Source organism: Ursus arctos, unplaced genomic scaffold (assembly GCF_023065955.2).
Source record: "Ursus arctos isolate Adak ecotype North America unplaced genomic scaffold, UrsArc2.0 scaffold_7, whole genome shotgun sequence".
In the NCBI taxonomy this organism is placed as follows: Eukaryota; Metazoa; Chordata; class Mammalia; order Carnivora; family Ursidae; genus Ursus; species Ursus arctos.
In genome coordinates, this window is record NW_026623089.1 from 43,940,340 (window position 1) to 43,964,601 (window position 24,262).

The window sequence follows — 24,262 nt, forward strand, 5'->3', positions numbered from 1 at the left end:
AAGCAAGCCAAATGCAAGGGCCACCTGCTCACTGGCACATCCGCCCTCAGGATACAGCTTGTCTCTTTGAAACCTGGCCAGTGCTTTTTTATGAGGACACTGGTGCGGTGGGGCTGAGGGTCTGAATCACCCACATCTACTAAGAGCCAAAAGAGGCCGGTGTTGGGACTAACTGAAATTGTATTCAGAATTCTACCCAAAAGCTTTAGTTGTAAGCTTTATCCCTCCTGAAACGTTTCTTTCCCTTTAAAAAAATATTTTGTTAAAAAACAGTATGATATGAGGGCGATAGACTATTTGGTTTCTTCTAAGTAGATGCTCTTAAATTAATGCATATAAATAATTTGTGTTTAATTTCCTCTCTTTTTCCTGTTGAGCAAAGCATAGAATGCACAGATTCCCTCCATCTCAAGTCACTTGGTCAATGCGGAGTCTCTTTGTATTTCATTTCTTAAGACAAATTGTGCCTCTCGTTCTGATTTGGCCGTGGGGCTCAGGGGGAGAAAGGCTGTGTTTTCACTTGCACTGTCCTCGGTTTCTACGCTGGCCAGTTCGTAGTCCTCTGACCGCCTGGCATCGGTCAGAATTCGGATCTGCTCCTGGACAGTTTCTAGCAATATTTTCACTTCTTGTTGTTCTGCTATAAGACAATCGCTGACTGGGATACTCACATTGACAATATCAGCAGAGTAGGAGTTTTTGTACCATTTGATGCTTTTGACTTCAGAAATCCCTGGCATTTGCATGCAGGTTTCCTCTAGACCCACTGAAGGGATGATGGGCACGGAACTGGCCCGCGTGGATGAATAGCCCATCAGGTCTTTTTGATCCAAGCTATTAAAATAGGAATTTGTCTCTCTTGAAGGCAGTTGCATATTTATGGATGCATTTTGTTGGGTTTTTAAACCAGTGGAGGAATACCTGAAAAAGAAACACGGTGTGACATATTCTGCTTTCTGCTGTGCCTCCTTAGAGCAATATTCAGTCAACAAAGCACTTCCACATGCACCATCTCACTGAATTCTCACAGCAACCCCATGAGACGGATAATATGCTCCCAGTTAAACAGAGAAGTAAACTGAAGCTCAGAGAGGTGAAGTGACTTGCCCAAGGTCACACAGAAAATAAGTGACAGACTGAGACTCAAACCCAGATCTTCTTACTTGAAGTCCAGGGATCTTTCAACACACCACAGCTGTATAGGCAGGTGGGGTATAGTCTTCCTGACCTCTATCCTAGAATACAAAGTAAATGGGGATTGAGCAGGTAAGTGTGGCCTTTCCGTAGTGACAAACAGGAAACCCATAATGGCATTACTCCACTCCATCCATGTGACCACCCTCTCAGCCCGGGTTTAGTCTGTAGACTCGTGGCCACACTAGTTGGGGGTGATCAGAAAGCCCAACATGAAGCATCAAGGTGCTATCGTCCTGAGTGTTTCTGCTTCACACTGACTTTGGGGGAACCAAATCCAAATTTCATTGGCTCTCTTCTCTGAAGAAACTGCCTCACTGCCAGCCAGATTGCTGAGCCTACAAATGGGAATGGAGGCGTACAGCTCCTCGCCGGGGATGAACATGAAGTGAGCTCCATTGGGCCTCTACCAATATGGCAACTTTCCTCACATGGTTTCTGCAGCCACGTAAGGTAGTTCGCTGGTGCACGGCAGTAGCTTGTCAAGAATGCCAAGGTACCATTCCAGGTCATTTGAATATGCCAGGATCTGGCTAGCCCTCTTACTGCCTGTTCAGAGCTGGTGAATTTTCCAGTGCCAGAGATGGGGCAGGTATGTTGTGGATTCACAGAAAATGTGGTTTGGGGTCCTGAACAGTAGTCTCTATTCTCTCAGTTATTTGTCCTTAATTTAAATGTTAAATGAAACACCAAATTTAAGCATAATCTAAACATAGCCACCTTCCATATAATAGGTCTTATTCCCCTTGTCTTGCATTATGATGTAAATAACGATCATGTTTATAAGTGGAAAGAATAATTGCAATGAAGTGTCTTGCATACTAAATAGAAGTCTTTATTGTAAGGACACAATCAGAGAAATTTAGGTCTGTCTTTCCATCAGACAGAAAAGATGAGGATCCAACTTAGGTGTCTTTATATCTCCATCCTGTCTTACTATGCCTAGTACAGAGTTGGCAATCAATAAATCCTGATCAAGTGGATGCATGAATACATGAACAAATCTTCAAGGTAAGTGCTCCCTTTATATCCCAGTTAATGTCCATTTCAAACATCATAACAGCTGACATTTGCAAAATGTTTTTTAAAAGCATGCTTATGTCTAATTACCTCATTTAAAATTTTAAAAACCCGTAGCTTATTTATTATTATTACCATGCAATGGATGAATAAACTAGATTAAGGGGCACTCAAGTGACTTCCCTCAAATTATACCTTTGGTAAGCAGCAGAGGAACAAGTTAATCCCAAATTGTCTGACTGTAATTCTTCTTATCAAAGCCAGAAATGAGTGGGCATCCTAAGGTGCACTACAACACCTTTTTAGGGATGTATAATCTTTTTACAATTACAGTCTAATTGTATAGTCATGTACAAGGAAATTCCCTGGGGGATCTTACACTGACTTTCACTTAGGTGTTACATGGTTGAAAATCTGACCCTAAAGTTTCTGATCAATGACTTAATTGCAACAAGAAAAAAAGGGGCATATGTCATCCTGTTAGCATCACTGATATGCATAAAGAGAGACGATGTTGCTTATCACATTCACCAATGGCACAAAGCCAAGAAATGTAATTGGGATAAAACTGTATTCCGCATAGGTATCTTCTGGGTGTATCAGTGGGTAGAATCTAACAGGTTGAAATGTGATGGTGACAGGTGCAAATTCTTATGTCAGCATCTAAACATTCCTTGTAAAACTGCTGGGTAAAGGCATAAATATCTCAGAGGACTTGGTAAATTGTAACCTCAATACTACATTGGCATGACGACGATGTAATCAAAGGCAATTCAAACCAAACTTGGGGCAGTCTTCTGAATAACGGACTGGGTGAGAAAGAGGAATTGCAGTTAGCTTATGTGTCACCTTGCAAGTCAGGAATGGGGCACATGGCTGGCAAAAACTGAAATCTAGAATGTTACCATCACATGGAGATGACTTCGAACAATTAGAACTCTCCAAAAATGTGATTTCGTTTTATATCTGACATGATTTTAAGTCCCAGTGCTATGACAAGCTCTGCGACATGTGGGAATACTGACCTAGGGGGATTCCTCTGGGGACTAATTGAAGTAATGCCTCTGGGCTATTTAACCAGAGACCTCTCTTCCTTCTCAGAGTTGCTATGAGGGTCCCAGCACTGGTATTTGAGTAGAAGCTATAGACCACTCTCCAGAAGTTTAAGTGAGAGCTAAATTTCTAATGTGGTTCTGGATTAGAAGACAACTCGGAGTTCTGTGTCCCTTAAGATTCACTTACTCTTTCACAAGTTTGACCCATAGCTTGTCATTCAGCGACTTTAAAGTACCAGTTTGAGCTGTCCTTCCTCCAGAAATCACATGTGCATTTTATTTGTCACTAGGGGAGTCAAGGCATCCTTTTAAAGGATGAAGGAGAAGTTCCAACAGTTAGTCACTTGGTTTGGTTCCCGGGGACTCAGCGGTCGGGTCAAGGAATCTGCGTTTCTACAGGGGACTCCAAGCCTCAGGTCCTGGTGCGTGTGGCATTGAAATCAACTGGCTAACTTGAAGAAATCTGTTTTTCCCTCTGGAGCCATCCACGTAGCTATTCCATTTACACATCACCATCCATGAATGTGATTTTCTTCACATTTCTTTCCTGGTTTAGTGGTTCATTTAGTCAGAAAGGCCAGTATTCAATCTCAGTCCTTTTTTTTTTTTTTTTTTTAAAGATTTTATTTATTTATTGGACAGAGAGAGACAGCCAGCGAGAGAGGGAACACAAGCAGGGGGAGTGGGAGAGGAAGAAGCAGGCTCATAGCGGAAGAGCCTGACGTGGGGCTCGATCCCGTAACGCCAGGATCACGCCCTGAGCCGAAGGCAGACGCTTAACCTCTGTGCCACCCAGGCGCCCCTCAATCTCAGTCCTTTTACATGGCTATGCCACCCTAGGTTGGCCATTTAAACTCTGCTATCCTTAGTGTGCTCATTTTTTAAATTCGTGAAGGATCACTTAGGTCTGTGAAGTTGCTAGCTGAGTGAGGTAGTATTCTGTGCGGTTTGGAACCCTTCTACTTTGGAGGTGGCCATCTACTTCTGTGATTCCATTCCTTTCTGTCCTGGCATATGAATACATCAGTTTGGTTTGCCTGACAAACCCTAGTTCAGAGCTCTGGAAGCCATTGCCACCCTTGTCCCAGGTCTATCGGTCAGGGGTGACGCTCCTGAGGAATCTCCTCTCCATCTCATTCTTTCCTCAGATATGTGCTGGGTTCAAGCTGGGCTGACGTAAGTGCCGAGGAGAGAAGTCACATCCACCAGGAGCCTAACTAGCAGACAGCGCCCACACGCTTGATAAACAAGCAGCAGATGGCTGATAGCTCTTGTAAATTCATTCACTCCCCCTCCGGGCTTGGGCCAGATTTGAAGAGGGCCTTTAGCTGTGAAATTCTATTACCAATCCCATTTCCAGTCCGGAGAGACGGTCAGTCCCCCAGGAGTGGAAAATAGCTGTTTTCAAGAACTGAGAATGAGATTGCTCCCTGAGATTCATTGTGCTGAGCGCACAGTGACTTCGAGTCACCATTTATCAACATCAGGGGCATATCACACACAGGAAAATACACGTGGCCAGCCAGCTGCAGAGAATAATCCAAACCCAATGATGATTGAACCAAAACAAAACTACTACTATGCAGACAAGAAGTGTAAGTCTTCCAGGAGGTGAAAGAAAAAGCAGTGCTTGAACATGCGTGGAAATCTGAGCCCCTGAAGATTTGTGTAGGGAGGGTTCAAGCCTATGCGTGGCACAGGCTCAGAGCATCCTTATACCTGGGACATATGGGGTGAGAGCCATAAAGTGCCCAATGAAAAGAAAGACAGCATGGGCTGGGTTCTCTCCCCACCCACAAAATCTCTGAACTTGATTTCCCCTCACTCATTCTCACCCATATACATATTCCTAAGTAACAGACACTTTTAGTGATTTAAGAATCACTATCTGTGCTTAGTGATTCAAGAAGAAAAGTAATTATGAAACATGATTAATTATAATGAGGGGCTAAATGCAAGCCTCTTTTTGATACAAGGCAAAGAGAAATGCAAACTGCTTCTTGACTTGCATTATACATTTTGGACAACGTGGCTGTTATGCTGAATTTGCAAACTGTCACCCCAGATCTGTACCAAAGGTATTTTACAGTCCGTTTGGAATTGCTTCAAAATTACAAATGTCTTTCTGAAGAAATCTGTTGCTGAGTTTTGTCAGACAGGGCATTGCTGTATGTGTATCTTGCCAAGAAGAAAAGGAAAAGGTAAGGCTCTGTGATAGATGTCTCCTACCTGCTGTGGCCCTCAGTTTGATACAGACAGTCTGGAAAGATCATCCAGGCCAAAGCAACATAGAAACCTGGCCTGCTTTATCCACAGTGATAAAAACCAGATGTAACAAGAACCTGGCTTGAGTGAGGAAATGGATTCCTGACATTTCTGGAATAAACCCTGATTGCATTGCTCTTGAAATTAATAGTTCTCTAACAGTTCCCGTGACAAGAAATGCTAGACTACTTCTCTGCTTACTATGTGTCAGGTCCAAGCCCTTTACACGTGTAATTTTTTAAAATCTGCCCAACAACCCTTAGGAAGGTGGCATTATTTTGCCCAATTTATACATGAGAAAACTTCAGAAGATAAAATTTTTTCAAGATGAGATGCAAACTCCAGTCAGTTTAAGGAAGGGCTACCATGTTTGATTGGGCGATTTATGCCAATTAGGTGAATGCAGGCTCACCCTACTCCACTCCATGCCATGAGCCCTATGAGGGTCTGCGTCCACTGGAGGAAAGGGCACCTTTGCACTGCAAGAATGAACAGCAGCCCTGGTGTCCAAGCCCATCTTTCCACACCTACACCACAAATGAACCTAGAAATCTGAGTTTAGCAAGTTGTACTTTGACAATATGCTGTCAGTATTGACTGAGACACGTTCAAGAACACTCTGGACAGAAGTAGATACTATGTATAAATTTATATACATTACAGGTGACTGTCGAGGGTATTGATCAGAGAATTGAGTAATTGTTTTTCAAACCTAAGAATGAGGGAACACATTAGTCCTCCTAAGAAATCTCTCTTTTTCTTTTAAATCAAAAACAAATCCCCGGTTGTTTTAGCAACTATATAATATACCGCCTAGATAGCTACGCACTTACTTGCTCCCTAGTGTTATTTTTCTGTCTCACATTTCCCCAATATCTATTTTCATTGTACCTATTCTTTTTAGTTTATCTTTTGTGGAACAAAGATAGAAGTAAGCATTCATAGACTATTAATGACAAAAATCAATGAAGAAAACCCCAAGGAATATAATAACTCAATTTAAAGTTTGAGCATTCATGATACCCTCCCTAAATTCCATTGCTTTTAAGACCTACCCTTGACAAGGTATCATATCCTGGTCTGGGATCCTTGATTCCTCAAGTTGCTGATATGCTGGTCCCACGATGCCACCCAGCCTACTTCGGGGCGAGGGGGGTGTTCTCCTGAAGGCATTCCTATGGAGCATACCACTCCTTTGCCCTGGGCTGCAGCAAGAGGAGAGATTCCTGCTGGGATGAAAGAAAACCAACAGATTGATCCTAGCAAGAACCTTTCATGTGGCTGCTCCAACTTCCCAAACACTGCCTTTTCACTCCAGGTACTCCAATTCTAGATTAGGCTTTCCATCCATGACTGTAGAATATCTGCTAGGAGGAGACCGGAAGTCATTGAATCCATTTACCCTTGTAGGAACTGAGACAAAGAGAAGTTCCCATGTTTCTGGCTTTCTAGTCTGGAGCACAATGTACTAAAACAATAGCAGCTTTCCAGCCAAAGATAAGAGGTGGGCTTAAGGAATTCTCAAGCTCCTCGTTCTCAGCCACCCTCATTATCCAGGATACAGTAGCTATCTCTCTAATAAAAATAAAAATGGCTTTGTTATTAGACACTGACAAAAACTAAACACAGGAACTCCGAAGGGATTCACGGGGAAAAGTTCACTTGTATTAGTGGTAGAATAAATAAACCTCATTTGAGTTGGCATCCTCTGCTTAACATATGTGCTAAATTCCCAGTTCACTACCTCAAATTTTCATCAATATTGAGAAACTAAATTGGTTTTCTTTTGAATTTGCTTTTAATAAACGTCTGATTATATATTTTCCTTGGCTCATACATCCAAATACCCAAATAACCATGTGTTTTCAGATGCCATCACAGGGCAAAAGGCATAAATGGGATATATCTTAGGTGACGTTGAGATTCCTACACAGATCATGCCGAGCAAAAGAGCTAGACTCTTTATATCAATTGCTAATTTGACTTGTTACCTATCCCATACCCATTTCCATCTTCAGCCCACTGAATGTACCCTACAGCCATGGGAAACTGGTAAGGAGATCTCTGTTCCTATGTAGACATTCCATCTGATGCCAGTTTATGTGGTCAAACATGTTCTGCGGTGTTCGGATAACAAGTGAAGTTAGAGTCTTTTGCTGTATTCTCATTTATCTCTAAAAATACCAACAAAGCCACATAGAGAAAGATGAAAAACATTTTCAAAATTTCAGCAAGCCTATCAAGCTCTAAAGGGACCAGTCTCCCAAAGTAATTTTACCCATGTCACTACATTATTTGGAGTTCTGGAACTTTCCCCCCTTCCAGCAATATTACTGTTATTTCTACTTAATAGATACAAAAGAAAACATCTCAAATATTATTTAAGATCAGAGTTCGAGAACCTGAGATTTGAGTGCCAGTAGACACTGCCATATTTTTGGCAAAGTGAATGATCAAAATTTACCTTCTTCAAGCCAACATTAACTTTTTGAGTTTGTGCAAACAATAGGTCATACCTTGTAACATCGTATACCTTCATTCTTTATCAAAGTATTTCTTGTATGTCGACAACATAGGACCTCTCGTTAGGTCACTAAGGCCACAAGTTTAAAGAGTTCTAATAGCTATTTTTTCCCCTCCCTTCTAGCCTCTATCTGTATTATCCAGAAGCTCTTACGGAGTCTGTGGGGTATTCAGGCTTTGGTGCTAGAATTCGCTGCATCTGGGGTTGTGTCTCAGGTCTGTATATTGCTAGCACATGACAATGGGGTAAGTATATCTACCAGTCACAATCCTGAAGAGAAAGAGATGATACTCTAACTTGGGTCATTGGGGGAGATTTCACTATTTACAAAGGTGTCTTCAGTGTTTGAAGGGAAAAAAAAAAGCCAACATGGGGTACTACTCTATGTCGGGACAAGTAACCACAGAAAGCTGTTACTGTCCCTGTAACTGAAGGGACGAGGGCAAGGGAAACTACCAGAATGGAGAGAGAAGGCGAGTTGTAAGGAGAAGACTACCTGGCAGGCACTGTGGCCGCAGGAAGAGGGACGAGGGACGTAGCTGAGGCGAGCAGGGAGGGAGGGCACAGAAAGGCCAGGACTTCAGTCTCCTCCCATCCTTCCACCTCCTTCCTGTGCTTTGTATTGACAGCAGACAAGAGAGCCTGCTGCTCTTTCAGTGCACAGGGCAAGGCAGAAAAAGGTAAAAACTAAATATGGGTAGGAGAGGTGCCAAAGTGAGGTATTAGCATGGTGCTGCAGTATCTTCATAGGACTGCTGTGGGGCTAAAAGAGAGAATTATTCATGGAGCCTGGCAGGGAGTAGGGGCTCAGTGCAATGAGTTCCCCTGACTCCTCCTCCACACCTGACAACTCAACTCGAAGGCTAAAACCCTGATCTTATTTCACTCTAAAAACCTCCCATATGTGCTGTCCATAAAAGAGTTATATTGCTAAAGTGTAATATAATAGGTATGACATAACATAATAGATTTTTCTTTAAAAAGCAAGAGGATTGTTTTCCCTTTGAACTAAACATGAGAAATAATGGCTTTGAATTAATAGCTTTGTTATAATGAGTTATCCAAATAAGTCATGTTTGCAGTGCACGAAAAAGAAATTAATTATTCATAGCTAGCCAAACTGTCACAACAACAAAGTCTTCCAGTATGAACTAGTGACCCATCTTCAAAAACAGTTCTACACCTATTGATCAATCAACTATTCAAGCCTTCTAACCCAGTGGCATTCGGGAACTTATGGAGCAGTTTGCAGGATAGATAAATCAGCGACCTGGTTATCAATCATGAAAACGTTTAAGTCTACTGCATGTTTTACAAAACAAAAGCTATGATATATTAAACTATAATTTACAAAGTTCGAAGAGTGCTTTATAAATCAACCCTTGCCTATCTATCAGGACACAATGTATGCCAACAAATACTGCAATGTCGCTGAACCAAACAAAAAGGAAAATCTCTTAAAGACATCCTTATTTAATTTGTGAGTGGTCCTAGAAACATAGCAGAAGCCAAGTTTAAGAGGGGGGTATATGTCAACGAACAAGGAATAGGGTAGGGTATTTGCAGCTCAGCTATCTTAGAAACTGTAATTCTTTTTTATTTCAACTTTAAAACATTGATGGCATAATACAGTCCTAGAGTAATATTATACATAATTATTTTACTTGACTGGATGGGACACCACTTCAACGTGTTATAATCAGCAGGAGAAAATGTTGTTTTGGAGCAAATATCCATCTTATAAAAGGCTGCTAATTTTGGACTTATTTACCTAATTAAAAAACTTCCATTAGATCCAGTGAACTAAAATGCTCTTTTAACAGGGAAATATCTGTAAATGCCTCAACTGATATAACCCCAAACTTGTAGTTAATAACTGAAGCAATAATCCAACAGCCAAATATATCTCAATTCCAAGTTGAAAATATTTAAACCATTAAAAAAAACTTTTTTGCAAAATTTTGGTATCTCAGTCTCTACTCACATATAATGAGAGAAAAAAAATCACTATCCCATAATGAGGATTAGTATACAGAGAGACTGAAAACCTCCCAGTAAATGGGGCCAGCATCAAGAAAATCCTTTTTTAGGGGACTCATTGAGAGTCAAGGAAGAAGATAGTTTCCTTGTATAATGCATGTTTCTGTCATGGAGGTTTTCAAAACATTGCCTAGGTATGTGAAAAACAAGGGTCAACAATATTTATCTGTCATTGTTGGGGACAACTGGTGGCTTTTTTAAGGTTTTTTTTGGTAAGTAATGTTATATTCCTTTCAGAGATACAACATAATGATTCTGCAATTCTGTGCAATACTTGATGCTCACCATGATAAATGACAACTCTTATTTTGTACCTTCTCCTTTTTTGAAATTTTAATCTTTTCATATATATATACACATATATATATTTAATTTTAAAATACTGTACTTCTCACTAAGAAAAGGATGCTTAAATCACTGCACAGCTTCCACAAAGACTGAGGCTATTACGTTCAGAGGCACGTACACACAGCCATCAGTCCCAAACTTTGGCACTTGGTTTAGAACAAAGACTGCATTTTCGGAGTTTCAGATTTTTTTATGTGAAATGCAGCACGTGACTAGAGGATGCTGAAAACCTTGCTTGGCCTCAGAATGTTATGACATTTATAAGATAACCTTATTTTTGGCTTTCTCCCCCAAAGAACCAATTTCTATGGTCAGCTTGCAGAAGAGTGCCACCCCACTGGTAGCAGATCTCATAAACCCAAGGAGAAGACCTGCCAAGCTTCCTCCCCCTGGAAAGTTTTCTCTGTGTGAGAACCATGTTGGAAGACCTGGAGCGTGTCACATCAGCTGCCTAGGGAAGAATTAGTCATTAAATTTGCAGACGGTGCTAAGGCAGGCTAGGCAAAATCATGTTCTTAATAGTTTTTCAGAATGCAATTGTTTCATTCACTGGTCTGTGTCTGCAGCTTTGATGGGTGTTGTGAATAGTTCCTTCAGGCTTCTTACAGGGGCATGGCTGCCTGCCGTTAGCTTTGGTTTACGTGCTGTGAGCGGCTTGTGCATCCACTCCATGGAGAGCTACAGGGGAAGCAAGAGCAATCATCTCTCCTGAATCAGGCTGCCATTCGTTGGCATGTGTTGCCCAACGTTAGACGGAGTGTGAACGTGCCCATCCCCACCATGAGTAGCTACCTGTACCTGTGGTGTTTGACAGACTGGCTTCCTCTGTCAGGAGAAGGGACCTCTGGGAATGACTGGGGGCCGGCAAAACTTGACTCCATCATTTTCTCCAATGCAGTCACAGGATGCCTTTCCGCCTTTGAATACTGTGGGAAACCACATGCACAGAGATGAGCTGGAGGACAAATTAGGAGAGGAGGGCCTATAACACTTAGCTAGATATTGAGAAATTACTGAACTTGCCAGGAATTTGTCCACTGGGCACCTGATCAGGAGAATGATAGAGACATCAGTGGCATCCCATTTCTCCCACACTGAGTATGGTCTTTGTCCTTCCCCCAAACTCTCTCTGCTTAGATAAGGTCCATCCAGGAGGGTTCTTCACTTGAGAATTTTAAATATGTCTCCTCATTTCAGTCTACACCCATGGCACACTGTGCCTGACAGGCAAAAACATAAGTATTTTTTATTCAATATACATTTTATATACACAAAAATTAATTAGTAGCTGGATTACAAATAGTAGGGATTCGATAAATAGTGATTGAATGAACCTCAGAACATTCTCAGAATTACAAGGATATTAATTCAGAGTACCTGCCCTCGACTCTCCACCATTCCTCTCCTTCAGCCTTTGCCAAGCAATTACTGGGTTTAATAAGAGAAATTTGTGAGCTTTTCCGTTTTTATAGGTAGTAAGCCTTGGTTTCACCTTTGACTATGATATCTTATAAGGCTCAGGAGCCTTTGTGAAAACCTATAGAGTTGACACATTAAGAAAAACTTTGCCCCAAGGGAAATATCACATGGCATCTTAAACAGGCCGCAAGTTGTTAACTTTGATACTCCTGGGACACACAGCTCTTGAACAGGCAGCAAGGGTAGCAGGTTTCTCTTCTAGAAACTCTAGATAAAAACTACCCTGAGAAATGACAAATTTAGAATGCTAACCATTCCAGAGAAAATTTTGAAATCTGGATATTCATATCTAATGCATGAACAAGAATTTTACCAAAGAATGAAGACAAATATGCAATATGTATATGAAAAGGTGTACAACTGCATTCACTGTAAAGGGATACAAATCAGAATAGAGAAAATTAAATTTCAAGATTTAGCAAAGGTACAGATTCAAGAAAATTAGAGTTGGTGCTAATATACTGGGGGTACAAATTGCCAATGTGTTCCAAAATGTTAAATATACACTCTTTGATCCAGAATGTTACTTTTAGGACTTTACATCATTAATATGATTGTAAAAATTCAAAATAATATCATCACTAGAGTATGCCAGTGGTACAATTTTTAATAACGAAACAAAATAAATATAAAACAAAAACAACTGGACACAATAGAAATATTCACACATAAAAACTACACAACCATCAAAAAGAATAAAATCAAGGTACGAAAAAGTATGCATAATATAAATCCATTTGCATAAATAAGGAAAATGCAGTAAATAGATAATACATATATTACAAGTGTATATATGTGTATATACATATATGTATACATATACACACACATATATATTGTATGTACATGTACGTATACATTTTTGTGTGTGTGTTTGTGTGTCTGTGTGTTTCCCATGCAGCAACACAGGATGCAGATGAAAAAAATAAAGTATTAACTGGATGTTATCCTTGGGGGAAAGTGTATCAGTGAATACGGGCTATTGAGATTAGGCAAAAATGTCAAGGTGATGTAACTAACCTGAAGATTGCAATCTCTACTGTTTTCTTCTTAAGTACTTCCAAAATAAACCACATAGGGGCATAATAATCAAATGTCTTGAAACACAATATTTTTTTTTATAATAATACTTTTTTATTATATTATGTTAGTCACCATACAGTATGAAACACAATCTTAATTCTACAAAATGGACTCCGAGAAGCAGGTCAGACATTTTGCAAAATGGAGTAAACTGACACACAAAAAAGAAGATATGGAGATAATTTGGAAAAGGTGGCTATTTTCAATAATCCAAAATTACAAAGATATAAAAAATGATGTAAATACTTCCATGTGTGCTTTTTTATTGACCAATTAAAGTTAATTATTACAAACCATCCATTGGTTTAGAAAAGTGCATCAAGTAGACATGTAACTGTAATATAACTCAACATTCTGACTTTCCATCTGATCTTCAGCTTCTATAAAAGACCGAGTAGGGGTTTGTTTGTTTGTTTTTTAATACCAATTTCTAATAAATTGGTTTAGAAGACAAGCTTGGATGCCTGGAATGTTCAGCTACAGAAACACGTGAGATGATCTGGAGACATCTGTGGTAAATGGGAGGCGATAAGTCTCTGCTCCTGCAGATGTCTATGGGGGCAACATCAGCCAAGTGTTTCTGGAGCATCTAGATTTTCTAGAGAAATCACTGAATCATTAAAAGTCAGCAAGTCATTCTTTTTTTTTTTTTTTTTTTTTTTTTTTTAGCAATGTATGTCAAACAGCCTAATTATGTGTTGGGGCCATTAGTTCCGAGTCTCTGCTTTTTTTGGGGGTGAGGGATACCAGTCAGTTTTTATTTTTAATTTATTTTAATTCTAGTGTAGTTAAAATACAGTGTTATATTAGTTTCGGGTATGCAATATAGTGATCCAACAGTTCCATGCATCAAGATAAGTGTGCTCGGGGCACCTGAATGGTTCAGTTGGTTAAGCGTCTGCTTTCAGCTCAGGTCATGATCCTGGAGTCCTGGGATTGTGCCCTGAGTCAGGCTCCCTGCTCAGTGGAGAGCTTGCTTCTCCCTTTGCCTGCTGCTCCCCCTGCTTGTGCTCTCTCTCTCAATCTTGCTCTATCTCAAATAAATAAAATCTTTAAAAAAAAAAAAAGATAAGTGTGCTCTTAATTTCCATCACCTGTTTCACCGATCCCCTTACCCACCTCCCCTTTAGTAACCATCTCTTTGTTCTCCATAATGAAGAGTCTGTTTTTTGGTTTGTCTCTTTTTTTCTTTGTTAACTTGTTTTGTTTCTTAAATTCCACATATGAGTGAAATCATATGGTATTTGTCTTCCTCTGACTTATTTCACTTAGCATTATACTCTCTAACTCCATCCATGTTGTTGAAAATGGCAAGAGTTTATTCTGTTTTATGACTGAATAATATTTCTGTATGTGTGAGTATATATAGATATATCTGTTTTGTGGGTATCTCTCTCTCTCTCTCTCTCTCTCTCTCTCTCTATATATATATATATATATATATATATAATCTCCCATATCTTCTTTATCCATTCATCTATCAGTGGATGCTTGGGCTGCTTCCATAATTTAGTTATTGTAAATAATGCTGCAATAAACATATGAGGTGCATATAGCCTTTGCTTTGAATAAGACTTTTGATCCTGAAAGTTAAAAGGCTTTGTTCAAAATCCTGGATGAAAGTTTTGAACAGAATCAACCTCTGATTTGTTCTTCCTATTCATAGTATCTATAATAGATACAATGTTCTAAATCTTTTCTTTCAAATGATTGCATTGTTGTTATACAGTTGCTTTCAATTGTACTATTTTGGTCAATTAACACAAATTTATTTTCAAAATTTATTATTTTGGATTTTTCCTCTCTCACACAGACTTTATGAGAATCATTTTCATTTCAGTGGCCACATTTAACATGAGATTCAGGTTTAAGTTGCTGTATTCCTATCCAGGGTTGGTTGGAGTTCTCAGGAGAACCCAAAGACACAAACAGAGACAAAATAAAAGACACTAGTGGATTTTAAAGCACTTGGCATCTACAGCTACAGCAAACATTAAATGAAACCCACTGCTAACCAGATTAACATAAAACCTACACTAAATATCTGTTTACCTCAGGATTACCCAATGTATCATGTCTACCTTTTAACAAAGAATTATAAGGCATACTCTCTCTCTCTCTCTCTCTCTCTCTATATATATATATATATATATATATGCAAAATAAGCACCACAACTTGACTCAGATACCACAGAAAAGTTGGGATGATCAGACATGGAATTTAAAATAAGCACGATAACTATGCTTAGGGCTGTAAAGGGAAAGGTAGGCAGCATGTAAGAACAGATGGGTAGTGTAAGTAGAGAGATGGAAACTCTAAGAAATACTCAAAAGTAAATCTAGATATAAAAAATACTGTAATATAAATGATGAATGCACTTGATAGGCTCATGATTAGATTGGACACAACCAAGGAAAGAATCAGGGAACTTGAGTATTAATCAATAGAAACATCCTGACATGAAACACAAAACAAAAACAGTATTTAAAAAAAAAAAAGAAGAGAAAAAAGAAAGGAAAAAATGAATGATAAAATTGAAAAACTGTTGAACAATTTCAAATGGTATAACATATGCATAATTGGAATCACTGAAGGAAAAGAAAGAAAATGGAGCAGGATAAATATCGGAAGTAATAGTGACTGAGAACTTTTCAAAATTATGGACAGACACCAAACCATAGATACAGGAAGGTCACAGAATATCAAAACACCATACAAATGGCTAACAGACACATGAAAAAATATTCAAAATCATTAGCCATCAGGGAAACTCAAATCAAAACCACACTGAGATACCTAACCTTACACCAGTTAGAATGGCAAAAATGGACAAGGCAGGAAACAACAAATGTTGGAGAGGGTGTGGAGAAAGGGGATCCCTGTTACACTGTTGGTGGGAATGCAAGTTGGTACAGCCACTTTGGAAAACAGTGTGGAGGTCCCTTAAAGAGATAAAAGTTGAGCTACCCTATGATCCAGCCATTGCACTACTGGGTATTTACCCCAAAGATACAGATGTAGTGAAGAGAAAGGCCATATGCACCCCAATGTTCATAGCAGCATTGTCCACAATAGCTAAATTGTGGAAGGAGCCAAGATCCCCTTCAACAGATGACTGGATTAAGATGTGGTCCATATATACAATGGAATATTACTCAGCCATTAGAAAGAACAATTACCCAACATTTGCAGCAACATGGATGGGACTGGAGGAGATTGTGCTAAGTGAAATAAGTTAAGCAGAGAAAGACAATTATCATATGGTTTCACTCATTTATGGAACATAAGAAATAGCAGGAAGATCGGTAGGAGAAGGGAGGGAAGAATGAAGGGGGGGTAAACAGAAGGGGGAATGAACCATGAGAGACTATGGACACTGGGAAACAAACTGAAGGCTTCAGAGGGAAGGGGGGGTGGGGGATTGGGATAGGCCAGTGATGGGTATTAAGGAGGACACATATTGCATGGTGCACTGGGTGTTATACACAAATAATGAATCATGGAACACTACATCAAAAACTAAGGATATACCGTATGATGACTAACATAACATAATAAAAAAATATTTTAAAAAAACACACCATAAAGGATAAATACCAAAAAAATCTACATCACAGCATATCACATTCAAACTGTATTTTTTTAAAAAGGAAAAAAAAAAATAGCAAAATAAAATAAAATGCTGAAATCAAAACCAAAGAAAATAAAAAAAAACTGCTTTTAGAAGAAAAAGATTAACAAATACACTGGAATTCTAACCAGACAAGAAAAGACAGGAATGAAATACTTAAAGTGTTAAAAGAAATAAACACCAAACTGAAAATATATCTCTGGTTAAATTATCCTTCAAAAAGAAAGGAGAAATAAAGACTTTCTTAGACCAACCAACAAACTAAAAACAGGAAATTCATCACCAGCAGACCTGTCCTGCAAGAAATTTTAAGAGAAGCTCTTCAAGGAGAAACAAAATGTTATAGGTTAGAAACTCAGATCTACCCAAAGATGGAAAAATGCCAAAGAAGTAATAAGTAAAAGTAAATTAAAATATTTTATTTTTCTTATTATTAATAGATCAAGTTGAAAAAACTGTTCAAAATAATTATGTATTGTCGATATAGTATATACACAAATTAAATGATTGGCAGCAATTTTATAAAGAACAGGAGAAAAGAATTGGGAATACCCAGTTATAAAATACCTGGACTAACCAGGTATTTGAAAGTGGACTTCAATTAGTTGTAAATATATATTATAAAATCTTGGGTAACCACTAAAAAATGATAAAAAGAAGTATAATTGATATGTTAGAAGAGGAGAAAAAATGGAATCATACTAAATAATTAAAATCAGAGAAGGAAGAAATAGAAAATAACAAAAGAAACAAAGAACAGGTGCAAAGAACTGAAAATGGTTATAAATACAGAAGATATTAATTGAACTATATCATTAGTCACTTTATATATGAATGGTCTAAATACACCAATTAAAAAACAGAGATTATCAGCATGTATGAGGAAAAAACCCAACTATACCTTGTCTACAAGAAACCCACTTTAAATATAAAGACAGAGTTAGAATAAAAGTAATAGAGGAGGTAAAAATATATCATGCTAACACTGATCAAAAGAAAGCTGGAGTAGGTATAATCATTTCAGACAAAGGAGACTTCAGAACAAGGAAAAATTTTAGGGACAAAGAATGATTTAAAAAGTATCATTTACCTAATGATAAGGGGCCAATTCTCCAAGAAGATAAAACAGGGCTTAACATTTATACGCCTAGCAACATAGCCTCAAAATACAGAAGGCAGAAACTGATAGACCTCAAGGAGAAATAGAAAAATCCACTATTATACTTGGAGTGTTCAACACCCGTCTATTAGTAATTGACAGATTCAGCAGTCAGGGTATCATTGAGGATATAGTTGATCCACATAGCACTTTCAAATAACTGCATCTAATTGATATTCATAAAATACTTCTTCTAGAGCGGTAATCTTCACTGTTTTTTTTTTTTTTTTTGAGCTCACATAGAACATTCATCAAGATAAATCACATTCTTGGCCATAAAATACATCTTAGAAATGTTTTAAAAAGATTTTTAATTTTTTTAGTAACCTCTACACCCAGTGTGGGGCTCAAACTCACAACCCTGAGATTAAGAGTCTCATGCTCTACTGAAGAAATTTTTAGGAGATAGAAATCATAAATAGTATATTCTCAGACCATATTTGAAATTAGACTAGAAATCAATAAGAAAAAGATAGTTGGAAAATCTAAAACTATTTGGAAAGTAAACAACATACTTTTAAGTAACAGAAAGGTCAAGGAAAAGAAACGAGAAATTTTAAAATATTTTTAACTAAATGAAAATGAAAATACAACTTATCAAATTTGTGTTAGGTAATTAAAGCAGTGATTAGAGATAAATTTACAACATTAAGATCCTATATTTGAAAAGAAGAAATATCTAAAATCAGTCATCTGAATTTCCACCTTAGGAAAATACAAAAAAGAAGAGTAATTTAAACCTGAAACAAGCAGAAGAGAAATAATAAAAATTAGAGAAATAATAAAATTGAAAACAGGAAAATAGAGAAAACCAACAAAAGCAAAGTTGATGCTTTGAAATGATCAATAACATTGATAAATCTCTGGTCAGGCTAACCCAGAATAGAAAAAAAAAAGAGAGAAAAGATTATCAATAACAGAAGTGAAAGAGGCCATCACTACTACTCCCATGGACAGAAAATGGTTAATAAAGGACATTATGAATAACTGTATGCCTTCAAATTTGATATATTAGTTGAAATGGACCCATTTATTGAAAGACATGTGATCAAAATTCATGCAAAAGGAAATAGGTAAACTTAATCACCCTGTATCTATTAAAGAAACCTACCTATTAACAAAATAAGTATCATTTCGGAGATCTGGAGATTCCAGGAAGGCATACAAACTCTGCTAAAGGAAACTGAATTATAAATATATGAAAACGTTAGTGGGAGGTGGGGACTAGGGGGCATGCTGTCCTAAGTAACTTTGGAATCGAGTGAAATCTGCAGACTAAAGGCAAAAGTACTGCACAGAAGCAGATACATCTTTGATTTGTCTGCTGAGAGGGCCTGGAAACAAGGACACACTCAATAGAAACCTCCAGAAAACCTGTACTGAACTGACGAAGTATGTCAAAATGACACAGGGACCAACTGAGAGAGCTACCAATGGCCACAGCTGAATGAAGTTGATATAAAATAAGAAAAATTATTTATTGAATTATAACTTGAAGTATAAAATAAGAATCCATGAATTCATACTCTTAGATCAATGATGAAATTAATAAGTAAGTGAGGAACAAGAGATCAACTCTTTGCAGTAGCATTCCAAATAACTTATGCAGATACTCTGCCTTTACAAAGGGGGAGCATAACTCCCCATTCCTCAAGTGCGGGCTACACAGAGTCACTTCCTTCCAAAGAGAGCTCTATAGAAAGGAAGGGAAGAGTGAGATCACCGTGGAGACTCCTAGCAATTACTACGTCAGGTGACAAAGTAATCATCAACAGTGTTAAATCATATTGATAATGTGCACTTTTGATGAGTGATGATTTGGCACTTTATCTCGGTTCTCTTTCTCCCCAAACCCCATTCATTACTCCGATCGAATCATGAGAAAGACATCAAACTAATTCCAGTAGTGGAGCACCTACACAATACTTGACCACAACTCCTAAAAACTGTCAGAGCCGCTAAGACAAGGAAAATCTGACAAACTGTCACAGCCAAGAGGATATACGACAACCAAATGTAATGTGGTATCCTGGATGGAATCCTGGGACAGAAACAATTAGGTACACACTGAGGATACCTGAATAAACTCTGGATTTGAGTTAGTAACAAGGCATCACTAGGGGTTCATTAATTTTAACAAATGTACCTTGTTAATATACGATGCTAGCAGGAAAATGAGTAGAGTGTATAGGGGAACTCACTGTATTATTTTTGCAACTGTTCTGTAAATCTAAAAATGCCTTAAAAAACAAAGTCTACTTTAAAAAATAAAAAAAATATATATTTTTTTAAAGCAAAAGATACATACCCTAAAAAAGAAGCAGAAGAAGGAGAAGAAGAAGAAGGAAGAGACGAGGAGGAGGAAAAGAGGAATTTAGACTATAGGGCTATAGGCCCTCAAGGTGCAGAATCCACTCAGCAAACAGTCGGCAACAAATCTCCTTAAAGGTAGCTTAACTGACCACGGTTATAGCCTTTGGACATTTTTATGCTTTATGCTGAAAGCATTTCTTACGGTTCCTTCCAAAATTTAGACACTTCCATCCGTGGGAGGGGTTCCGGTCTGCATAATTTTATCCATGAGATAATATCTCCAGTAAAGCTGCCCGTCTGGCCCTTTCCAGTAACATTTCTGTGCACGGTCACAAGTATGGTAGTTGACTCCATGTTCTTTCCTTGCATTCATACAGATCTTGACTTTCTGCGTGTGTACCTGTTTTATTAATACCTCATTCGGTATAATGTACAAAATGTCACTTTAATACCTAATAAGGAGAGGCCACGGTCCATTCACTGGTCCTTTCAACATGAGCTAAGTTGATTTCCTTTTAAACACCCACAGAGGCCCTGCTCAGTACTGTTATTTCTTGGGGAAGCACTCATCCCAGTGAGTGGCCTTCCCAAAAGCCCATCTTGTGGGTGCTCCTGGGTGCTGAGGACCTCCACTGTTGTTTACACCATCACCTGCCTTGCTCCTAACACAGTGCTGATGGTGCACTGAAATCAACAGACATGTCAAATGAAGCAGGCTCATGTTGGAAGGAGAGCAGCGACATTGTTTCCAGGTCTGCCCGAGGCACGCCGCCGGAGTCAGAAGGTTAAATGGAAGTGTGTCTGTGTTGGAAAGCAATGATGACAGAGCTGATAATCACCTGGTCTGCAACCCCAGGCAATAAAGGCAGGAAGGAGGATATTTTTAAAGGGTTTTAAATGTCTGTCTCTCTGCATTGCTCCCAGCTCCTCTATGTCTGTGTCAAATGTTCTTTACTGGAAGTCTGACTTAGGAGCCCAGAGCATGGTGAAAATGAGTGGTTATGGTATATTTTAAAGCGTGATTTCTGATGCAAGTAATTAAAAACAATTTGACTGCTCTTGCTGTTAGGAACTTTGTACCATATCCCCAGCAGGAAGAACGATACTGATTGCAGTCAAACGTCAACCCATTTCCATGGAACAAAGGTACCCTTTCTACACACGGGTTACAGCAAGCACTTCCCCTCACTCCCACCCCATATGACCCACCTTCTCACCTCAACCATATGCCCCTCTCAGCCAGGGGGACTGAGCACATGCCATCATTCCCTCTTCTGAGAGCTCTTTGCCTTTCTTATATTGCCAGCTCAGCTCCCAGACCTGCCTTCTAGAAGCTCTAACAGGACTGTTCACTATTGACCGGAGGCCTTGGCAGATTCGTTTGTGGAATTATCTATCACCTACAGTAATCAGTAAGCTCCTTGAAAGTAAGGACACTGTCATTTTGGGTCATCATTATATCCCTGGTCCTTAATGCAGTGCCTGGTCCTTACTAAATATTTAATATATATTTGAATAGATGAAGGTATGCATCTATAGTGAATCAGTAAGTGAGAATTTGCTCTATACAACAAGAGATCAAGTTTTAAACTAGAACTATTTAAAGTTAACATTGATTCACGCTATAAAGAAATTACCTCTTCTGACCAATCCCCTGACAGCTATCTGACGAACTTCAACCCACTCCCAAGACTCAGTTCGTGGTAGGTCACCTACTTTGGGCAGGATTCAGTTCTCCCCCAGACAACCATGGATGTCCTTTTCCATTCTCTGATAGCTCTGTGACTTCACGTATCTACATTAGAGAACAACTGCTGTATACTATTACAACGCTTGTTTCTATCAAGAGCCTGTGAGCCCCAGGAGGTCACGTTCCATCTCTCCTGTTTGTACTTTGTAAGCTCTTCATACAGTGCCCGGCACAGAGAAGTGTTCAGTAAGTATTACGGAATAAATGGATTCCTCTCTCTACCAATTAACCAGGCTGTGTTAGGATTAAATTCTTAGGACTCTCCTAATGCGTGCAAATATTATCTGCCAATTCTTCCTCATTGAATGTTACTCCCATAAACCTATCTTTCCTGAAAGGGTTCTTGAAAAAAGGGTGGGAAGGAGTGTATAATTTTATTCCCTTATTTTTCACTTAGGTATATATTCTCTTGATTTTAAGAGAGAAGGGTTCATCTTTCTTTTAATGACTTGTCATTCTGCTCCCTGAACCAGGCTGAGAAGTGTCACTCAGTATGGAGGTTATAATGCTAGCTCCAGCTCCCTCTCTCACCCAGGACACAGTACATGAGGTCAGTTCATCTCTCCGAGTCACAAATGCTTCACCTGCAGATGACGGTAAGGCGCTAGATGCTTCTACGGAACTGCCAGGGCTAGTTCGGCAGCCTCTGAGTCAAGTGTTTCCAGAGTATCATGTTGCTTCACTGGACTAGGTGTTTCACATCTTGTTAAATGACTGTAAAGTGAAACCCTTCCCCATGAATGTTTAATGAACTTAAGGGAATGCCAGATGCAGACAATTCATTTGTTAAACACTGCAATTTGCGAAGAATTCCAAGTAGTTAACCTGGGCTTCCAGATAAAATAAAGACAGATTTGCCTGATACGGTGTCCGAGCAGGAAGTTTTCCCTCCCAAGGATTCGAGTGTACCTGGATAACCCATCATCCTCTGCGTAGTAGAAATAATGATGGAACACCTGCGCTGGGCATTCAGAATTTCCTAATGGATGCTCTATGCAACTGGAGCTTGGACTCTGGATGTCCTCACTACTTTTGATATTTGGGTAGGATAATTTTCCGTTGGAGGGAGGAGGGCTATCCTGTACACTGTGGAACATGTATCAGCCCTTCTGCCCTCTGCTCATAGATGCCTCTCAAGTTATAACACTTTGCCAAAAGTTCTCTGGGGCAACACTGCCCCCTGTTGAACCACTGAGTTATAAAGCCATGTCTGCCTTTCTGCTACTCAACAGGCAGTCTGTCAGAGATAAACTTTCTCAGGCTTTGAGTCCCATTTCCCTCTTCTGCACACAGGGGGTGTAAATTAAGTCGTTGCTGTTAGGACGAAATGAGGCGATGTATTTATATCATTTAGCATGATTCTGTGTATGTACTCAGTCTATGATGTTTGCTATTACGATGATCGCAATTTCATTTATCATTGTTTGCTTTTAACACTGACGTCGGTATTTCCTTACAGATCTTGCAGGAAGAAAATAAAATAGAGACCTACAAAAAAACCCCCTAATTTGCTAAATTTTTTTCAATACATTTGCTTTTTCCAATATTCAAGCAGAAAATTTGAGCCCCACCTCAGATTACTGCTTGCCCTCAGACCAGGGCTACCTGGCTTCCAGCTGCCTGGATGGTCTCTATACTTCTCCTTGCATATCTTCAGCATAAAATGGAAAGAGAGCAAATGCTCTTAAAAGTTTCTGTTCCTTTCCAATGCATTAGTGATATATATTCTCCATTACTATTTCCTCCCATAATCTACAACATGAAAAACTACAGTCCAATTGTTACTTGAGTCTTATAACAAAAGTAGGAGCGAGAGTATGAACAGGGACATAACTCACCAGACTGAACATCTGACTAGAAATATATGGGCTGAGATTATACTACATAGTCAAATAGTTAAATGTAAATTTAAAGAAGTACCATGTTCTCCTATTAAATTAGCAAAAGAAATGTTGACAAAGGTATAACAAAGCTGGTAGCGATCCACATTGCTTTCTAGCACTTAAATTGATATGTGCCTCTGGGAAAGCAACTTATTTACTCCAGTCTAGTCTGGTTAAAGAGACCCGCTCAGGCGGTCCCTTGGGCCCAGGCAGGCAAAGTGTACGGTGCTATGTCAAGCCTACACGTGTCTCCCCAATGCACCTCGCTCTCCTTCTTCACGGTCCTTACGAGCCTTCCTTTCCTATTGATTCTCTGCCTGAACTCCCAGCCCAGCCTAAAACTGATGATCCCTTGAAATGTATTGTCCTAGCTGACCACACACCAACTCAGAGGAAAAAAAAATCCTATATATACTCTCTTTATCCCAAAAGGAAGAATATAAAAAGACACTTTCCCACATCTTATCTTGGGCCCTGTGCGAATGATCCAGTTGAGCCCACCCTCTGCTTCCCTGGC

At 39.0% G+C, this 24,262-nt stretch overlaps 1 protein-coding gene across 1 annotated transcript; it reads right to left on the reverse strand.

Annotated features, from left to right (window-relative positions):
- Positions 1-336: 336 nt before the first annotated feature.
- Positions 337-22,959, reverse strand: NRG3 (neuregulin 3). The gene is made up of 4 exons (XM_048219024.2): positions 22,772-22,959; positions 22,394-22,508; positions 11,245-11,372; positions 337-996 (listed from the first exon to the last, which is right to left on the reverse strand). The coding sequence occupies exons 1-4, from the start codon at positions 22,957-22,959 to the stop codon at positions 414-416; spliced, it is 1,014 nt and encodes a 337-aa protein (XP_048074981.1). The 3' UTR covers positions 337-413.
- Between the last annotated feature and the right edge of the window lie 1,303 nt (positions 22,960-24,262).

Coding starts and splice junctions, on each gene's coding strand:
- NRG3 (XM_048219024.2), bottom strand. CDS start 22,959: ATGTTCCACAGTGTACAGGATAGCCCTCCTCCCTCCAACGGAAAATTA. Junction 11,373..22,393: donor CCTCATGTACTGTGTCCTGG/GTGAGAGAGGGA, acceptor GGTTTCCCACAG/TATTCAAAGGCGGAAAGGCA. Junction 997..11,244: donor CAGTCTGTCAAACACCACAG/GTACAGGTAGCT, acceptor TGCATGTGGAAG/TGCTTTGTTGACTGAATATT.